This window comes from Phyllobates terribilis, unplaced genomic scaffold, assembly GCF_046119375.1.
Source record: "Phyllobates terribilis strain yellow unplaced genomic scaffold, ASM4611937v1 Scaffold_70__1_contigs__length_7381418, whole genome shotgun sequence".
NCBI lineage: Eukaryota > Metazoa > Chordata > Amphibia > Anura > Dendrobatidae > Phyllobates > Phyllobates terribilis.
In genome coordinates this window covers 2,171,218-2,190,896 of record NW_027362830.1, presented here as the reverse complement: position 1 = coordinate 2,190,896, position 19,679 = coordinate 2,171,218, and the positions used below count along the sequence as shown (strand labels likewise).

The 19,679-nt window shown below is 42.0% G+C and overlaps 1 protein-coding gene across 1 annotated transcript; it reads left to right on the top strand.

Annotated features, from left to right (window-relative positions):
- The first annotated feature begins 450 nt into the window (after positions 1-450).
- On the top strand, positions 451-18,722 carry LOC141194377 (uncharacterized). Its single transcript, XM_073662282.1, has 6 exons — positions 451-462; positions 15,235-15,414; positions 15,498-15,621; positions 15,701-15,798; positions 15,997-16,087; positions 17,495-18,722. The coding sequence occupies exons 1-6, from the start codon at positions 451-453 to the stop codon at positions 18,478-18,480; spliced, it is 1,491 nt and encodes a 496-aa protein (XP_073518383.1). The 3' UTR covers positions 18,481-18,722.
- Positions 18,723-19,679: the final 957 nt, after the last annotated feature.

The following is a 19,679-nucleotide window of genomic DNA, read 5'->3' as shown; positions in this document are numbered from 1 at the left end:
CAGGACTAAATACACACGGCCTATAATTATCTGTATGTAAAGAATGAATTCAGTCCTTGTATGTGTTTCCTCCAGATCTATCCAGTAAGAGGACAACACCAGAGAGATGTCCCCGTCCTCTTCCTCCACAGGACTGTAAACAAGAAGATCCCAATGTTCCTCAGGATCATCAGGTAGATGGAGAGAAGGTGTCATGAGATCTCCCCTATGATGTGTAGATGGCTGTGAAGGTCTTGTGCTCAGTCTTGTTTTATCCACCAGTATTATATGGTTTATACTTGTGTAATGAGACCGGTGGAGATGACAGGATTAGAGCTGATCACAGATGGGACTTCTCCATCTGTCTGTGACTTTTACAATATTTGTTTCAGGGTGAAGATCTGTCCCATATTAACACTACAGAGACATATGTGAGGGGTGATGAGCGGTGTAAAGAGGAGATTCTTACATATGGCTACCCAGGTGAGTAGTAACCACTAAATGCAGAGAAGTCACAGATTCTTCTCAGTCACCGGCTGTGGCTGCTTTATCAGTCGTGTGTAGTCCGGCCGTATCACAATCGTGTGATCACTATTTTCCCGCTAGACCACAACATTCTCCTCCATCTGAAAATGTTCACATTACTTTGTGTAATTGTGAAAGCCCTTTTCTATAGAACTTACAACCTGGAGGATCCACCTACCCCCTGGGATTAGTAGACGCTGACCGTTACCTGCCCAGATCTGTAAACTACAAAGCCAAATGACAGCGTACGTAGAATGTGCTGACAAGTGAGAAAATCACTTGAAGAAAAATATTCTGATGGGCCTGTAAGAGAAAGCGGAGGGTAATGATGCTGTTGGCTTCCTAGATCCCTGATATCTTATTGGATGAATCTACCTTCTCTCCCTTCTGTGCTGCTGAATGTTCTCATATGGTCCCTACAAGACCAGGTCCAGTCTTTCTGGCCAAACTTCACTTTTATAATTGACAATATTAAATGTGCAGTGAGGGACAAGTGTGAATTTCTGTACAATAACAACGGAGTTTCCCTTTATCCTGACTTTTCAAACTATCTTCAAACAGGATCTTGATAAACTACATAAATAACATTACACCTGTGCCATGATATGTCTCTAAGCTGTGCGTGGCTGATGGCTGTAATATACATCTATTCACGCCTGCAGGAGATGTGGTGGCATGGCTCCAGCCCTGGTTTCATGGATTCACTCCACGTCATAAATTACATTATGTTTTCAATCCTAAAGAATTCAGATTCCAGCACAATCTCTCCTGAAATGGGGGCACTAATACTTTCTCTACTCTCCTGGTCAGGACTCATCATACCTCCAATGGTCCACCATAAATGAGCGCAACTCCGGTTTAGTGTTGGAGCTCTCCCTTATACATACGTTCCTGTTGGGGATGTAACATATCTTTTATTCTGTCTTTTTTACAGGTTCACTCTCTATGATAGTTTGATTGTGGTGGGATCGGCCGGCCTCACTTATGTGTCTCTGTAACTCCATGGTGGTCTTTAAAACAAGGTCTCCATTACGTCTTCCCAATACCGAGGTCTAAATTTAAGACCCCCCATCTCTGCACTATTATAAAAAGTTCTACTTCAATATCTAATATTTCTTCTTGAATTTATATGACATAAAATATTGTCCCTTACGATAGTTTAGATGATGAAGAGCCCCCGAGCCCCAGACTCTAATTACCCCAGAGAGGTTTCACCACTAGTTACTCACTATTTACTGAGAAGACTGTTCAGTTCGGTCATTTCAGTAGATGTTATTGTCTATACTCACAGTTTTTGACTACAGCAGTTAGTTCCCAAAATACTCTGATTTAACCCCTTCCTGCAGACAGTTTTTTGTTCCTAATCAGGCCCCATTTTTCAAATCTGACGTGTGTCACTTTATGTGATGATAACTTTGGAATTCTTCACAAAGGATAATAGGAAACAAATGGACCTTACAAATTATTTTCCAACTTCTCTTGAATGTGACAATCCCCTATATACGGTTGTACACTACTGTCTGGGCACATGGCAGGGTAAGAAGGGAAGGAGCGACATTTAGCTATTTGAATGCAAATCTTGCAGATCCCAGAGGAGATGGGACACAACATTTGCAGAAACCTTAATATGACAAAATGGCAGAAAACCATAGCAATAGAAATACCCATAAAGTGACAGCATTTTGGAAATGATAACCCTCAGTGAATTAATCTAGAGGAGTAGTGACTATTTTGACTCCACGGCCACTTTCTGGACATTAGCACGGAGTCGATGTTGGAGAGTAAAAATTGCACATTGGCCATTTTATTCCCCAACACATAGTGCCCAGATTGTGCTCCAGGAGACACACACCGTAAATGAAGAGGGTTCTTCTCACTATAGTAATGCCAAATACATGGATGATAAATGTGGTTTGGATGCACTGCAAGGCTCAGAAGAGAGGGGGAGATCTGACTTTGGGAGAGCGGATATTGCTGGATTGGTTTATGGATGAGTAGAAGTTTTTATTGGTATCATTTTCATCTACATAACATTGTTTGGAGGCTTCTTATTCCATATTTGGGAGGCAGAATGAACAGTTGAACACCGCGCTCCAATGCTTCATCCTTTGAAGTTTTCTATTAGACTGTGAATTGTCATTCACTGTCATTCTGTCAATAAGTTGTCATTTCTACGGACATTTTAAGTAGAAATGTTCAAAAATATAAATTTCAAGGATGTTTTATTCAAAATTAATAATTGTTTTTTTTTTGGCAGATGACTGTACCAGGAGATCAGAGGGACAGGAGATTTTTAAATCGGATGATCTTGAGATCCCACGGGATACAATTGAAGTGAATGCCATTACTCCAGATATCCCATCATCCCTTCACAGCAAAGATCTGTCATCTGATCCTATGAAACAGGTCCTGTCTTCTGATTCATTACCGACTACTAAGGAAAGTCAAAATAAAAGAATAAGAATTGAAAAACAAACTGTTCCTAAAGCAAAAAAGCCATTTTCACTTTCAGAAAATGGAAATAGTTTTACCCTCGAAAAGTCTATAAGTCAAAAAATACACACAGTGGACAATAGATTTTCTTGTTCCAAATATGGGAGATGTTTTAACCGTAAATCAGTTTTGGTTATTCACCAGAGAACGCACACCGGGGAGAAGCCTTTTTCATGTTCAGAATGTGGGAAATGTTTTAACCGGAAATCCGATCTTGTTAGACATCAGATAATTCACACAGGGGAGAAGCCTTTTTCCTGTCCAAAATGTGGAAAATGTTTTAACCAGAAATCATATTTTGTTATTCACCAGAGAACTCACACAGGGGAGAAGCATTTTTCATGTTCAGACTGTGGGAAATGTTTTAACCGGAAATCCGAACTTGTTAGACATCAGATAATTCACACAGGGGAGATGAATCCTTTTTCATGTCCAGAATGTGGGAAATGTTTTAACCAGAAATCATATTTTGTTATTCACCAGAGAACTCACACAGGGGAGAAGCCTTTTTCATGTTCAGAATGTGGGAAATGTTTTAACCGGAAATCCGAACTTGTTAGACATCAGATAATTCACACAGGGGAGAAGAATCCTTTTTCATGTCCAGAATGTGGGAAATGTTTTAACCAGAAATCATATTTTGTTATTCACCAGAGAACTTACACAGGGGAGAAGCCTTTTTCATGTTCAGAATGTGGGAAATGTTTTTGCAATAAATCAGCTTTGGTTAAGCACCAGAGAACTCACACAGGGGAGAAGCCTTTTTCATGTTCAGAATGTGGGAAATGTTTTATCCAGAAATCAGATCTTGTTAATCACCAGAGAATTCACACAGGGGAGAAGCCATTTTCATGTTCAGAATGTGGGAAATCTTTTAACCTTAAATCAGCTTTAATTAGACACCAGAGAACCCACACAGGGTAGAAGCCTTTTTCCTATTCTTTTTTTTTTAATCCCGTAAATTTTTGAGTTTTTTTCATTAGTTTTTTTTTTACAAAACAAGAAACCAGTACATACAATAATAAAATAACATACATGCATCTCTCCGATATATCCTTTCAGCTGCCCATTACCGTCTGCTAACTTGTAGTTACTATATCTTACAATTAACATTCAACATTCTTGAAATCTCTTATATAAGCATAATATTGTAATAAACATTATAATCCTATACACATATAGGTGTGCTATATCACCCAGACCACATGTTAAGGAATTCCAATACACAATGAAACATTAGACCTCGTCAATGCCTCCCTTCCTCCATAAGTCAAATTGTCTCTCCATCAATAACCCCCTTGATGGCATTCCAGGTGTATCCAACCATAAGTCTCATATTTTCTCAAATGTATTCAATGAGTTTCATTTTTGATATACCCCTTTTTCTAATCTGATAATATTATTTATCCTATTTTTGAGTTCACTAATTTCTGGGGGTGAGGGGTTAATCCATTTGGATGCAATATGTTTCCTAGTTTGAAATAAAATATGTGAAATCCCTATTGAAATTGGGTCAAATTCCATATAATCTTCTAATATACCTAATAGGCATTTTTTGGGTCTGGTTGAATATCTATTTTATATACCCTCTTTATAATAGACAGAACTCCTTTCCAGCATTTACCTGACTCCCGGCATTCCCATAGCGTATGTAATAGGCCCGCATCATCCATGTTACATCTTGGACATTCAGCATCAGTCCGGTATCCTATGTTACATAGGAATCTTAGTATTTCCCTTCTCTAATACCAACTTAACAAAAGTATTATGTTTTACCCAAAAGGAAGTCCATTTTGATTGTGCATTAAATGAATGCCGAAACTGTAAATATCTATAGAATTGTGTCAACCCAAATCCCCCCTTTAATTGATCAAAGCACTTAAGTATCCCTTCAGACAATAGGTTTTATATATATGCACTTTTTTTCTTCAAAATTTTGGGGGAAAATAGGGGGTGCGTCTTACAGTCCGAATGTGATATATATATATATATAAATAATCCTCTGGCTGGTTGGGGAGCGGGGCACAGGAGGCTAGAGCCGCCTGCTGCAGCCTACACTGTGCTCGCTGCTAACGAAAATGACTATTCACTGCTACCCACGCCCATGGGGGTGAATATTCATGGTCTTTAATAGCGGGCACACGCGATCGCTCAGCAGCAGTATCCGCGCTGCGGCTACACTGTGTGCCGGCTATTAAGGAGAATGAAGTCACAGCTCCCCATGCACACAGTTGAGCAGACTCTGCGGTGACGCTTCCCGCAGCTCATCTCACCTTGTGAGGGCGCATGGCAGTGAGATCAGCTGCTGGTAGACAGGATTCACCTCGTACACGAACGGCTCCGCTCCGTACACCTCGTACACACGTGGCTCCGCTCTGTACACCTCGTACACGCGCGGCTCCGCTCCGTACACCTCGTACACGCGCGGCTCTGCTCCGTACACCTCGTACACGCGCGGCTCTGCTCCGTACACCTCGTACACGCGCGGCTCCGCTCCGTACACCTCGTACACGCGCGGCTCCGCTCCGTACACCTCGTACACGCGCGGCTCCGCTCCGTACAGCTCGTACACGCGCGGCTCCCCTCCGTACACCTCGTACACGCGCGGCTCCCCTCCGTACACCTCGTACACGCGCGGCTCCGCTCCGTACACCTCGTACACGCGCGGCTCCGCTCCGTACACCTCGTACACGCGCGGCTCCGCTCCGTACACCTCGTCCACGCGCGGCTCCGCTCCGTACACCTCGTCCACGCGCGGCTCCGCTCCGTACACCTCGTCCACGCGCGGCTCCGCTCCGTACACCTCGTCCACGCGCGGCTCCGCTCCGTACACCTCGTCCACGCGCGGCTCCGCTCCGTACACCTCGTCCACGCGCGGCTCCGCTCCGTACACCTCGTCCACGCGCGGCTCCGCTCCGTACACCTCGTCCACGCGCGGCTCCGCTCCGTACACCTCGTCCACGCGCGGCTCCGCTCTGTACACCTCGTCCACGCGCGGCTCCGCTCCGTACACCTCGTCCACGCGCGGCTCCGCTCCGTACACCTCGTCCACGCGCGGCTCCGCTCCGTACACCTCGTCCACGCGCGGCTCCGCTCCGTACACCTCGTCCACGCGCGGCTCCGCTCCGTACACCTCGTACACGCGCGGCTCCGCTCCGTACACCTCGTACACGCGCGGCTCCGCTCCGTACACCTCGTACACGCGCGGCTCCGCTCCGTACACCTCGTACACGCGCGGCTCCGCTCCGTACACCTCGTACACGCGCGGCTCTGCTCCGTACACCTCGTACACGCGCGGCTCTGCTCCGTACACCTCGTACATGCGCGGCTCTGCTCCGTACACCTCGTACACGCGTGGCTCTGCTCCGTACACCTCGTACACGCGCGGCTCTGCTACATCCACACTGTAAACCCCTCCTGACCCCACACATAAACTTCAGCTCATCCAGCACCATGACAACCAGCACAGCAGAGTCCTGCATCCACTGAGGCCCCTGATCATGTGACCCCTGACTCCTCCCCTCCTGTGACCTCATCACAGGTCCTGTGCGCACACAACAGTCATATATGTGGTGGCGGCTCTGCAGGTGGAGGTATGTGGAGATCCCCCATTACTGGGCGCATGGGGCATTAACCCCTTCAGCACGGAGACTCTTTGGGGGTCTTGTGTTGCCCCTTTATAAGAATCATAAGGTTTCTGTTCTGTTTCCTGTAATAGATACATACGACCCAACTATGGAGACAGGAAGGGAGGAAACGTATTGTTCTCATAGTACAGAGCCCCTTTACTGCCCCACAGTGTAATGCCCCCATAGTACCGCCATCCCCACACACAGTACAATCAGAGGCATAACTAGGGTCTGATGGGACCCGTTGCGAGATTTCGACCACCCCCCATCCTGATATATACAGTGGGTTCGGAAAGTATTCAGACCACTTTACATTTTTCACTCATTGTTTCATTGCAGCCATTTGGTAAATTCTAAAAAGTTCATTTTTTCTCATTAAAGTACACTCTGCACCCCATCTTGACTAAAAAAAAACAGAAATGTAGAAATTTTTCCAAATTTATTAAAAAGAAAAACTGAAATATCACATGGTCATAAGTATTCAGACCCTTTGCTCAGACACTCATATTTAAGTCACATGCTGTCCATTTCCTTGTGATCCTCCTTGAGATGGTTCTACTCCTTCATTGGAGTCCAGCTGTGTTTAATTAAACTGATAGGACTTGATTTGGCAAGGCACACACCTGTCTATATAAGACCTCACAGCTCACAGTGCATGTCAGACCAAATGAGAATCTTGAGCTCAAAGGGACTGCCCAAGGAGCTCAGAGACAGAATTGTTGCAAGGCACAGATCTGGCCAATGTTACAAAAGAATTTCTGCATTACTCAAGGTTCCTAAGAGCACAGTGGCCTCCATAATCCTTAAATGGAAGAAGTTTGAGACCACCAGAAATCTTCCAAGACCTGGATGTCCAGCCAAACTGAGCAATCGTGGTAGAAGAGCCTTGGTGAGAGAAGTAAAGAAGAACCTCAAGATCACTGTGGCTGAGCTCCAGAAATGCAGTAGGGAGATAGGAGAAAGTTCCACAAAGTCAACTATCACTGCAGCCCTCCACCAGTCGAGCCTTTATGGCAGAGTGGCCCGACAGAAGACTCTCCTCAGTGCAAGACATATGAAAGACTGCATAGAGTTTGCTCAAAAACACATGAAGGACTCCCAGACTGCGAGAAATAAGATTCTCTGGTCTGATGAGATGAAGATACAACTTTTTGGTGATAATTCTAAGCGGTATGTGTGGAGAAAACCAGGCACTGCTCATCACCTACCCAATACAATCCCAACAGTGAAACATGGTGGTGGCAGCATCATGCTATGGGGGTGTTTTTCATCTGCAGGGACAGGACGACTGGTTGCAATTGAAGGAAACATGAATGCAGACAAGTACAGAGATATCCTGGATGAAAACCTCTTCCAGAGTGCTCTGGACCTCAGACTTGGCCGAAGGTTCACCTTCCAACAAGACAATGACCCTAAGCAAACAGCTAAAATAACAATGATGAATGTTGGCATACTGGACATTTCATAATTGTTTCCTAGATTACATCTAACCTGATGGGCACCCTCTGGTCTGTGCCCACTGAGTCAGTCCGAGCAGCTCCTCAGTGGTGTCAGTCTTTACTGGATTCAGTGACTGATATTTTGAACTGTTCGTCTGCTACTGAGTTGAAGAATCTTTCCAGGGGATCTGAAGCACAAATAGCATTAACATGAAACACAGTCACTTTAATTATTTGTACAATTGCCCAGATATCTTGCCACAACTCTTTTCCTCATACTTCTTTGCTATGTATGCTTGTAGTCTGATAGTCCACTGCGTTCCACACACGGTTGTTACCTTGGTAACTAGCTGACCCTTCTGTAAACCACACTTGTTTCCTCTGCTCAGGAATCAATTGTTCAAAGGGTATCTCCTGCTCCTGAAGTCCCACAGGGACTTTGCTTTAACTTCTCATGCAATGTGGAGATTCCACTAACTCCTGGTTTTGCTCTGTCCTGAATTGCCTCAATTTGCTTTCCTCCTAATCCTGTAGTTACAACCATGCACTCACTGAATTTTTTTGGATTTCCATTAATCAAACTGGCCTCCGCCCCTGTATCTACCAACATTTGTGGGGCATGGCCAGCATGTCAGTCACTTTTATCTGTCTCCCTCCATCGATCCTCCATTTCAGATGAAGACATCATATTAGGAGAAAATGATGCCCCCTTCTGTTGGGCTTTGAATTCCTGTATCAAGGATTTAACTTCATCATAAAGATCCTCAAACCCCGGTGCTGTGGGCTTTGCTGGCGATAAGGAGGGAGTGGGCCCTCTCTCTCCCCATGTCCCGCCCGGCCCCTGCTGTGGGGATTCAGGATCTTTTACTGTAAGCTTTTTATTTTGTGAACTTCCTGACTTTTTATTAACCTTCCCTAGCCTCCTTTTGTATTTGTACTGAGCTACACGTACAGCTGCCTTTTCTGCGACATGTTGATAGCCATCACATTTATCCATTAGCAGCCTATTCGGACATTGCACCACTGTCAAAGCACTCTGCATTTCACACCTTTGTTGTTCTAACGCTTGCATTCTTTGCAGCAATTGAAGCCGTTCCTCATGCTGTCTCCTATAAGCATGTAACAAAATCCATCCTCTCCTACTCACAGCACCCAATTCCTGTTTTTTTTCCACTCTCACTTTTTGCAAGCATTCAACGACATCATCAGGTTCAGCATCATTCAAACATTTGTCCCATGATTCACTTAATCCAACACATTGCGACCACTCTTTGGCCAAAATATGGTAAGGAGCCTGCTCCAACGCTGGAATTTCTACAGAAACACTTACAACCTCTTTTTTCTTAAAGAGAGGAATGTTGTACGCAATATCACACTATCACACAGAATCCCTTCTACTTTCCAATAAAAAGAACTTCTGAGTCTTCTGCGTATCCTGCCGACTACGCCAAATTATGTATTGCCAAGTTTTTAGCAATAAGGTTCGGATACGGCTTTAAAGAAGGCAACCACTTGTAATATAACACAATTTTATTTATAATAGTTAATTTGAAAGATAAAATACAGAATCAAAGGAATAGTATGATATTATGATATTGCGTACAGTTTTGTAGATTAAAGGTTACAAAGGTTAAATACTTATAAAGGTTACATGCTTACTATTAGATAGAAGAAGAAAAAGATTTCCCTAGTAGCATGTACATCATCGGTCGGAAACTTCAGCTGGAGAAGCGTTCAGCGATGGGCAGAGAATGCGTACTAGGTCCTACACTGTGAAGAGCGTCCTCTTCACAGGTCCACAATGCTTCTGCCATAATTGAATTCTTCAACAGCTTTATACATTTTAGAAAAAGGCTTACCCAACCTAATATTACGTAAGCATGAAAGTTCATAGGTTGTTGTTCAACATTCCGATCCCATGACAGTGGCTAGCTATCACAGATAAGCAATGCCGGACAAGACCTGTTCATGGACCATTCTACTTCTGTCATAATGTTTACATATGATAAGAGTAAATCCTACACCGGGTTATAAATCAGAACAAGGTTTTCTTCCCAGACAGTATATTGTGTTAAGAAGCTATGTATCAGTGAGATACATTCACAGATAAAGTCTACCTTAACACAGAATATATAATCAGAATATTAATTAATGGTTGGATACATCATAATGGGTTTCAGATAGCCACTTATATTTTTTGTACTACAATAAGCTTCTCCATCTTAAGCCATATGCCTGTAACTCTTATTTACAATATTGTGCAATCGTCTGTCTCTAGTTCTACATCTGATCTCTCATGGCGTATACAAAAGGCTAATTCCCTTCAGTAATAAAGATTAAACCTCAGACTGTTAGTAAACTTAAACTAATGCTATGTTTTAGTATGTCTGGACTAATGACCCCTAGTCTACTGTGGTAGGGTACCGACAAATGCTGACATGTTTGGTTCCTATTTTATTTCAATATGGATCTGAAATATAAAATAGCCATTTTTCATGTTTATACTACAGTTATGTATTTATGTTTTGAAAAATCGAATAAAAATGATGTTAAAAAAAAAAAGAGTGAAAAATTTAAAGGGAATACTTTCCGTACCCCCTGTATATGTATGTCCCTTATCCTGGGCCTCAACCTAGTATATGTCCCCAGTTCTTCCTCTGTTCTTTAGTGTATTGAAAAAAATAAACTATTAAACTCACCAGGGGCGAACATAGAAGTGTTGGGGCCCCATAACAGAAGTATAATGCACTCCCCTTAATCCTCCATACAGTATAATGCACAGCCCATAGTCATCCATGTAGTATAATGCACAGTCCATAGTCTGTACATGTAGTATAATGCACAGCCCATAGTCTGTACATGTAGTATAATGCACAGCCCTTAGTCCGTACATGTAGTACAACCCCTGGCAAAAATTATGGAATCACCGGGCTCGGAGGATGTTCATTCAGTTGTTGAAAAAAAAGCAGATCACAGACATAGCACAAAACTAAAGTCATTTCAAATGGCAACTTTATGGTTTTAAGAAACACTAAAATTAATCAAGAAATAAAATGTGGTACTCAGTAAGGGTAATTTCTTTCCGACCAAGTAGAGGGAAAAAATTATGGAATCACTCAATTCTGAGGAAAAAATTATGGAATCATGAAAAACAAAACACAAAAGAACACTCCAATACATCATTAGTATTTTGTTGCACCACCTCTGGTTTTAATAACAGCTTGCAGTCTCTGAGGCATGGACTTAATGAGTGACAAACAGTACTCTTCATCAATCTGGCTCCCAATTTTCTCTGATTACTGTTGCCAGATCAGCTTTGCAGGTTGGAGCCTTGTCATGGACCATTTTCTTCAACTTCCACCAAAGATTTTCAATTGGATTGAGATCCGGACTATTTGCAGGCCCTGACATTGACCTTATGTGTCTTGTTTCAAGGAATGTTTTCACAGTTTTTGCTCTATGGCAGGATGTATTATCTTGAAAAATGATGTCATCATCCCCAAAAATCCTTTCAATTGATGGGATAAGAAAACTGTCCAAAATATCAATGTAAACTTGGGCATTTATTGAAGATGCAATGATAGCTATCTCCCCAGTGCCTTTATCTGACATGCAGCTCCATATCATCAATGACTGTGGAAATTTGCATGTTCTCTTCATGCAGTCATCTTTATAAATCTAATTGGAACGGCACCAAACAAAAGTTCCAGCATCATCACCTTGCCCAATGAAGATTCGCGATTCATCACTGAATATGACTTTCATCCAGTCATCCACAGTCAATGATTGCTTTTCCTTAGCCTATTGTAACCTTGTTTTTTTCTGTTTAGGTGTTAATGATGGCTTTTGTTTAGCTTTTCTGTATGTAAATCCCATTTCCTTTAGGCGGTTTCTTACAGTTCGGTCACAGACATTGACTCCAGTTTCCTCCCATTCGTTCCTCATTTGTTTTGTTGTGCATTTCCTGTTTTGGAGACATATTGTTTTAAGTTTCTGGTTTTAATGCTTTGATGTCTTCCTTGGTCTACCAGTATGTTTGCCTTTAATAACCTTCCCATGTTGTTTGTATTTGGTCCAGATTTTAGACACAGCTGACTGTGAACAACCAACCAACATCTTTTGCAACATTGCGTGATGATTTACCTTCTTTTAAGAGTTTGATAATCCTCTCCTTTGTTTCTCCTCTCGTGTTGGAGCCATGATTCATGTCAGTCCACTTGGTGCAACAGCTCTCCAAGGTGTGGTCACTCCTTTTTAGATGCAAACTAAAGAGCAGATCTAATTTGATGCAGGTGTTAGTTTTGGAAATGAAAATTTACAGAGTGATTCCATAATTTTTTCCTCAGAATTGAGTGATTCCATAATTTTTTCCCTCTCCTTGGTCCGAAAAAAATTACCTTTACTGAGTACCACATTTTTTTTCTTGATTTCTTTTAGTGTTTCTTGAAGCCCTAAAGTTGCCATTTGAAATGACTTTAGTTTTGTGCCATGTCTGTGATCTCCTTTTTTTCAACAACATTAAACAACTGAATGAACATCCTCCGAGCCCGGTGATTCCATAATTTTTGCCAGGGGTTGTATAATGCACAACCCATAGTCTATACATGCAGTATAATGCACAGCCCATAGTCCGTACATGTAGTATAATGCACAGCTCATAGTCCGTACATGTAGTATAATGCACAGCCCATGGTCCGTACATGTAGTATAATGCACAGCTCATAGTCCATACATGTAGTATAATGCACAGGCTATAGTCATCCATGTAGTATAATGCACAGCCCATAGTCATACATGTAGTATAATGCACAGCCCATAGTCATCCATGTAGTATAATGCACAGCCCATAGTCATACATGTAGTATAATGCACAGCCCATACTCATCCATGTAGTATAATGCACAGCCCACAGTCATACATGTAGTATAATGCACAGCCCACACTCTTACATGTAGTAGTATGGCAAAGGGCACCGTGTACTCGCTGATTAAAAGAAACCAGAACATTATACTCGCCTTCTCTCTGCTCCCTCGCCGCTCGGTGTCTTTTTTCTGGAGCTGCCGCTGACTTCAGCTGCAAGCGACAGGAGAGCATGATGTTACTTCCATGCGCCCCCTAATGGCGTACATGCCGATGTCAGCTGCTGGCCTCTGATTGGTCAGCAGCGTGTATTGTGGCACTTCAGCTGAATGTCAGTCCGGGAACACACATCCAGCTGAAGTAGGGGTCGGTCGCAGGAGCCACTGCGGTCATTAAGCCTCTCAATATAATGCTCTCATAGTACCTCTATTTCCCCACACCGTATAATGTTCTCACAGTACCGCCATCCCCCCACATACAGTATAATGTTCCCACATTACCACCATCCCCCCACATACAGTATAATGTTCTCATAGTACCGCCATCCCCCCACATACAGTATAATGTTCTCACAGTACCGCCATCTTCCCACATACAGTATAATGTTCTCACAGTACCGCCATCTTCCCACATACAGTATAATGTTCTCATAGTACCGCCATCCCCCCCACATACAGTATAATGTTCCCACAGTACCGCCATCTCTCCACATACAGTATAATATTCTCACAGTACCGCCATCTTCCCACATACAGTATAATGTTCTCATAGTACCGCCATCCCCCCCACATACAGTATAATGTTCTCACAGTACCGCCATCCCCCCCACATACAGTATAATGTTCCCACAGTACCGCCATCCCTCCACATACAGTATAATGTTCTCACAGTACCGCCATCCCCCCCACATACAGTGTAATGTTGTCACAATACCGCCATCCCCCCACATACAGTATAATGTTCCCACTGTTGCGCCATCTTCCCACATACAATATAATTTTTCCACAGTTCCGCAATCTTCCCACATACAGTATAATATTACCACCATACCCCCCACATACAGTATAATGTTCTCACAGTACCGCCATCTTCCCACATACAGTATAATGTTCTCACAGTACCGCCATCCCCCCACATACAGTATAATGTTCTCACAGTACCGCCATCTTCCCACATACAGTATAATGTTCTCACAGTACCACCATCTTCCCTCATACAGTATAATGTTCTCACAGTACCGCCATCCCCCCCACATACAGTATAATGTTCCCACATTACCACCATCCCCCCACATACAGTATAACACTTGGTTTTCTTTTTTTGGTGTTCTTCATGTAATATATGGAAGTCTACAGGAAAATGCTAAAAGAAACATAATATCCAGGAATAAAACCACTGTACATGGAGACATTAGCATCAAATAACTGTCTTGTTCTTACAAACACGCTCTTATAAATGAGATCTAACGTGATAAAAGATTACAACGTGGGAAAGACGGGAAACATTCATATAGACGGTCGGTGATGATGTAGTCAGTGACGGACTCTGGTCATATCTGTTTCTAGAGCCGTATTAGAAGATGAAGATGTCGTCCTCATCATGAAGTTGTTATTTCTCATGCCAGGTGTAATGTATATGACGAGAATTAGCGTTATGGAAGATGAGTCTATAAGAAACGTATTCAGCTGCCGACTCCGAGGAAGAAGCTGCTTGTTGTCTGTGGCCTAAAATATATAGATTTTATTACTACGTCAGGGACAAAAGCAGAATGTTGTAAAATAATAAAAATACTATTGCTGCTTGGGTTTCTGTGTGATTCTTACTGAAGCAGTGGCCAACTTAGCCAGTGATTGGAAGTATGGAGGAGATGTCTAAGTCAGCAATTCAACTTATGTTCCAGTCCATAAAAAACTAGAGAACACAACATCTACACATTCTCTCTCCTGATATATTTCCCTTATTGTCTCCAGTAATTGTATTATTACACAGAATTCTTTATGATGTTACATCGGCTCATCTTCTTCTCATTCAGGTCTCTACAATATCAGATCCTCTCAGTGAAGATCTTCTATATTAAGAGAATTTTTCTGAATCACCTATCAAGGATGGACATGGACAGAGACAAGATGGCGGAGCGGATATTACACCTCACCCTAGAGATCCTCTTCCGGCTTACTGGAGAGGTGAGAGATTCTGATGACGTCACATTACATCATTATCTATGGGAATAACAGATGGACAGAACTGGAGAGGTGAGGACTCTGGAAATGTCTGTAGTGAGATGTATTAATGTGTCTCTCCATAACCAGGATTACACAGTAGTGAAGAAGACCTCTAGTGAGCGCTGTCAGGACCCTGTGTCTGAGGGATGGGGAAGACCCCTGAGCCCAATCACAGGGCCTCCACTTCATCCACTGATACATGAGGACATCAATGACCAGAAAATCCTAGAACTCACCTACAAGATGATTGAGCTGCTGACTGGAGAGGTGACACTGCTGGGAATGCTGGGACATTATACAGTAACGCTATGGAGGGATCGGGGGGATGACGGTATCATTGTATGTGTCAGGTTCCTATAAGGTGTCAGGATGTCGCTGTCTATTTCTCCATGGAGGAGTGGGAGTATTTAGAAGGACGCAAAGATCTGTACAAGGACATCATGATGGAGGTTCCCCAGCCCCTCACATCACCAGGTAATAGGACTAAATACACCCAGCCTATAATTATCTGTATGTAAAGAATGAATTCAGTCCCTGTATGTGTTTCCTCCAGATCTATCCAGTAAGAGGACAACACCAGAGAGATGTCTCCGTCCTCTTCTTCCACAGGACTGTAAACAAGAAGATCCCAATGTTCCTCAGGATCATCAGGTAGATGGAGAGAAGGTGTGATGAGATCTCCTATTTGATGTGTAGATGGCTGTGAAGGTCTTGTGCTCAGTCTTGTTTTATCCACCAGTATTATATGTTTTATACTTATGTAATGAGAACGGTGGAGATGGCAGGATTAGAGCCGATCATAGATGGGACTTCTCCATCTGTCTGTGACTTTTATAATATTTGTTTCAGGGTGAAGATCTGACCCATATTAATACTACAGAGACATATGTGAGGGGTGATGATTGGTGTAAGGAGGAGATTCCTACATATGACTACCCAGGTGAGTAGTGACCACTAAATGCAGGGAAGTCACAGATTCTTCTCAGTCACCGGCTGTGGCTGCTTTATCGGTGGTGTAGTCCGGCCGTATCACAATCGCGTGATCACCATTTTCCCTCTAGACCACAACATTTTCCTCCACCCAAAAATGTTCACATTACTTTGTGTAATTGTAAAAGCCTTTTTCTGTAGAACTTACAACCTGGAGGATCCACCTACCCCCTGGGATTAGTAGACGCTGACCGTTACCTGCCCAGATCTGTAAGCTACAAAGCCAAATGACAGCGTACGTAGAATGTGCTGACAAGTGAGAAAATCACTTGAAGAAAAATATTCTGATGGGCCTGTAAGAGAAAGCGGAGGGTAATGATGCTGTTGGCTTCCTAGATCCCTGATATCTTATTGGATGAATCTACCTTCTCTCCCTTCTGTGCTGCTGAATGTGCTCGTATGGTCCCTACAAGACCAGGTCCAGTCTTTCTGACCAAACTTAACTTTTATAATCGACAACATTAAATGTACAGTGAGGGCCAAGTGTGAATATCTGTACAATAACAACAGTTTCCCTTTATCCTGACTTTTCAAACTATCTTCAAACAGGATTGCGATAAACTACATAAATAACATTACACCTGTGCCATGATATGTCTCTAAGCTGTGCGTGGCTGATGGCTGTAATATACATCTATTCACACCGGCAGGAGATGTGGTGGCATGGCTCGAGCCCTGGTTTCATGGATTCACTCCACGTCATAAATTACATTATGTTTTCAATCCTAAGGAATTCAGATTCCTGCACAATCTCTCCTGAAATGGGGGCACTAATACTTTCTCTACTCTTCTGGTCAGGAATTAATCTATAGGAGTAGTGACTATTTTGACTCCACGGCCACTTTCTGGACATTAGCTCGCAGTCGATGTTGGAGAGTAAAAATTGCACATTGGCCATTTTATTCCCCAACACGTAGTGCCCAGATTGTGCTCCAGGAGACACACACCGTAAATGAAGAGGGTTCTTCTCACTATAGTAATGCCACATACATGGATGATAAATGTGGTTTGGGCGCACTGCAAGGCTCAGAAGAGAGGGGGAGATCTGACTTTGGGAGAGTGGATATTGCTGGATTGGTTTATGGATGAGTAGAAGTTTTTATTGGTATCATTTTCATCTACATAACATTGTTTGGTGGCTTCTTATTCCATATTTTGGAGGCAGAATGAACAAACAGTTGAACATCACGATCCAATGGTTCATCCCATGAAGTTTTCTATTAGACTGTGAATTGTCATTCACTGTCATTCTGTCAATAAGTTGTCATTTCTACAGACATTTTAAGTAGAAATGTTCAAAAATATAAATTTCAAGGATGTTTTATTCAAAATTAATAATTGTTTTTTTTCTTGGCAGATGAATCTACCAGGAGATCAGAGGGACAGGACATTTTTATATCAGATGATCTTGAGACCCCACAGGATACAATTGAAGTGAATGCCATTACTCCAGATATCCCATCATCCCTTCACTGCAAAGATCTGTCATCTGATCCTATGAAACAGGTCCTGTCTTCTGATTCATTACCGACTACTAAGGAAAGTCAAAATAAAAAAATAAGGATTGAAAAACCAACTGCTCCTAAAGCAAAGAAGACATTTTCACTGCCAGAAAATGGAAATAGTTTTACCCTCAAAAAGTCTGTAAGTCAAAAAATACACACAGTGGACAATAGATTTTCTTGTTCCAAATGTGGGAGATGTTTTAACTATAAATCAGCTTTGGTTATTCACCAGAGAACCCACACAGGGGAGAAGCCTTTTTCATGTTCAGAATGTGGGAAATGTTTTAACCGGAAATTCGATCTTGTTAGACATCAGATAATTCACACAGGGGAGAAGCCTTTTTCCTGTTCAGAATGTGGGAAATGTTTTAACCAGAAATCATATTTTGTTATACACCAGAGAACTCACACAGGGGAGAAGCCTTTTTCATGTTCAGAATGTGGGAAATGTTTTTACCATAAATCAGCTTTGGTTAAGCACCAGAGAAGTCACACAGGGGAGAAGCCTTTTTCATGTTCAGAATGTGGGAAATGTTTTAACCAGAAATCAGATCTTGTTAATCACCAGAGAATTCACACAGGGGAGAAGCCATTTTTATGTTCTGAATGTGGGAAATGTTTTAACCTTAAACCAGCTTTGGTTAACCACCAGAGAATTCACACAGGGGAGAAGCCTTTTTCATGTTCAGAATGTGGGAAATGTTTTAACAATAAACCAGCTTTGGTTCACCACCAGAGAACTCACACAGGGGAGAAGCCTTTTTTATGTTCAGAATGTGGGAAATGTTTTAACCGGAGATCAGCTTTAATTAAGCACGAGAGAATCCACACAAGGTAGAAGCCTTTTTCCTATTCTTTTTTTTTTTAATCCAATAAATTTTTTTCATTATTTTTTTTTTACAAAACAAGAAACCAGTACATACAATAATAAAATAACATACATGCATCTCTCCGATATATCCTTTCAGCTTGCCCATTACCGTCTGATAACTTGCAGTTACTATATCTTACAATTAACATTCCACATTCTTGAAATCTCTTATATAAGCATAATACTGTAATAAACATTATAATCCTATACACATATAGGTGTGCTATATTACCCAGACCACATGTTAAGGAATTCCAATACACAATGAAACATTAGACCTCGTCAATGCCTCCCTTCCTCCATAAGTCAAATTGTCTCTCCAGCAATAACCCCCTTGATGGCATTCCCGGTGTATCCAACCATAAGTCTCATATTTTCTCAAATTTATTCACTGAGTTTCATTTTTTATATACCTCTTTTTCTAATCTGATATTATTTATCCTATTTTTGAGTTCACTAATTTCTGGGGGTGAGGGGTTAATCCATTTGGATGCAATATGTTTCCTAGTTTGAAGTAAAATACGTGAAATCCCTATTGAAATTGGATTAAAAAAAGTGCAAAAATAATTCTGCTTATTATTCTGGCTATGCAGTTTGTTTTTAATGATAGAGTAGGGATTCGCAAAATCATGAGGACCCTTGACGATGGGTTGCGAGCTTACGTACAGTACAGACCAAAAGTTTGGAGACACCTTCTCATTTAAAGATTTTTCTGTATTTTCATGACTATGAAAATTGTACATTCACACTGAAGGCATCAAAACTATGAATTAACACATGTGGAATTATTTACTTAACAAAAAAGTGTGAAACAACTGAAAATATGTCTTATATTCTAGGTTCTTCAAAGTAGCCACCTTTTGCTTTGATGACTGCTTTGCACACTCTTGGCATTCTCTTGATGAGCTTCAAGAGGTAGTCACCGGAAATGGTCTTCCAACAATCTTGAAGGAGTTCCCAGAGATGCTTAGCACTTGTTGCCATAGTCATGAAAATACAGAAAAATCTTTAAATGAGAAGGTGTGTCCAAACTTTTGGTCTGTACTGTATTTTGGCCAAAATATTAACTAATACCTCATATGATATTATTGCACTTTTTTATCTGTCAGGGCGCAGCCAGGCCCATTAATGGTGACCTTGTGAGTTGGGGCTTTGCACCTCTGCGA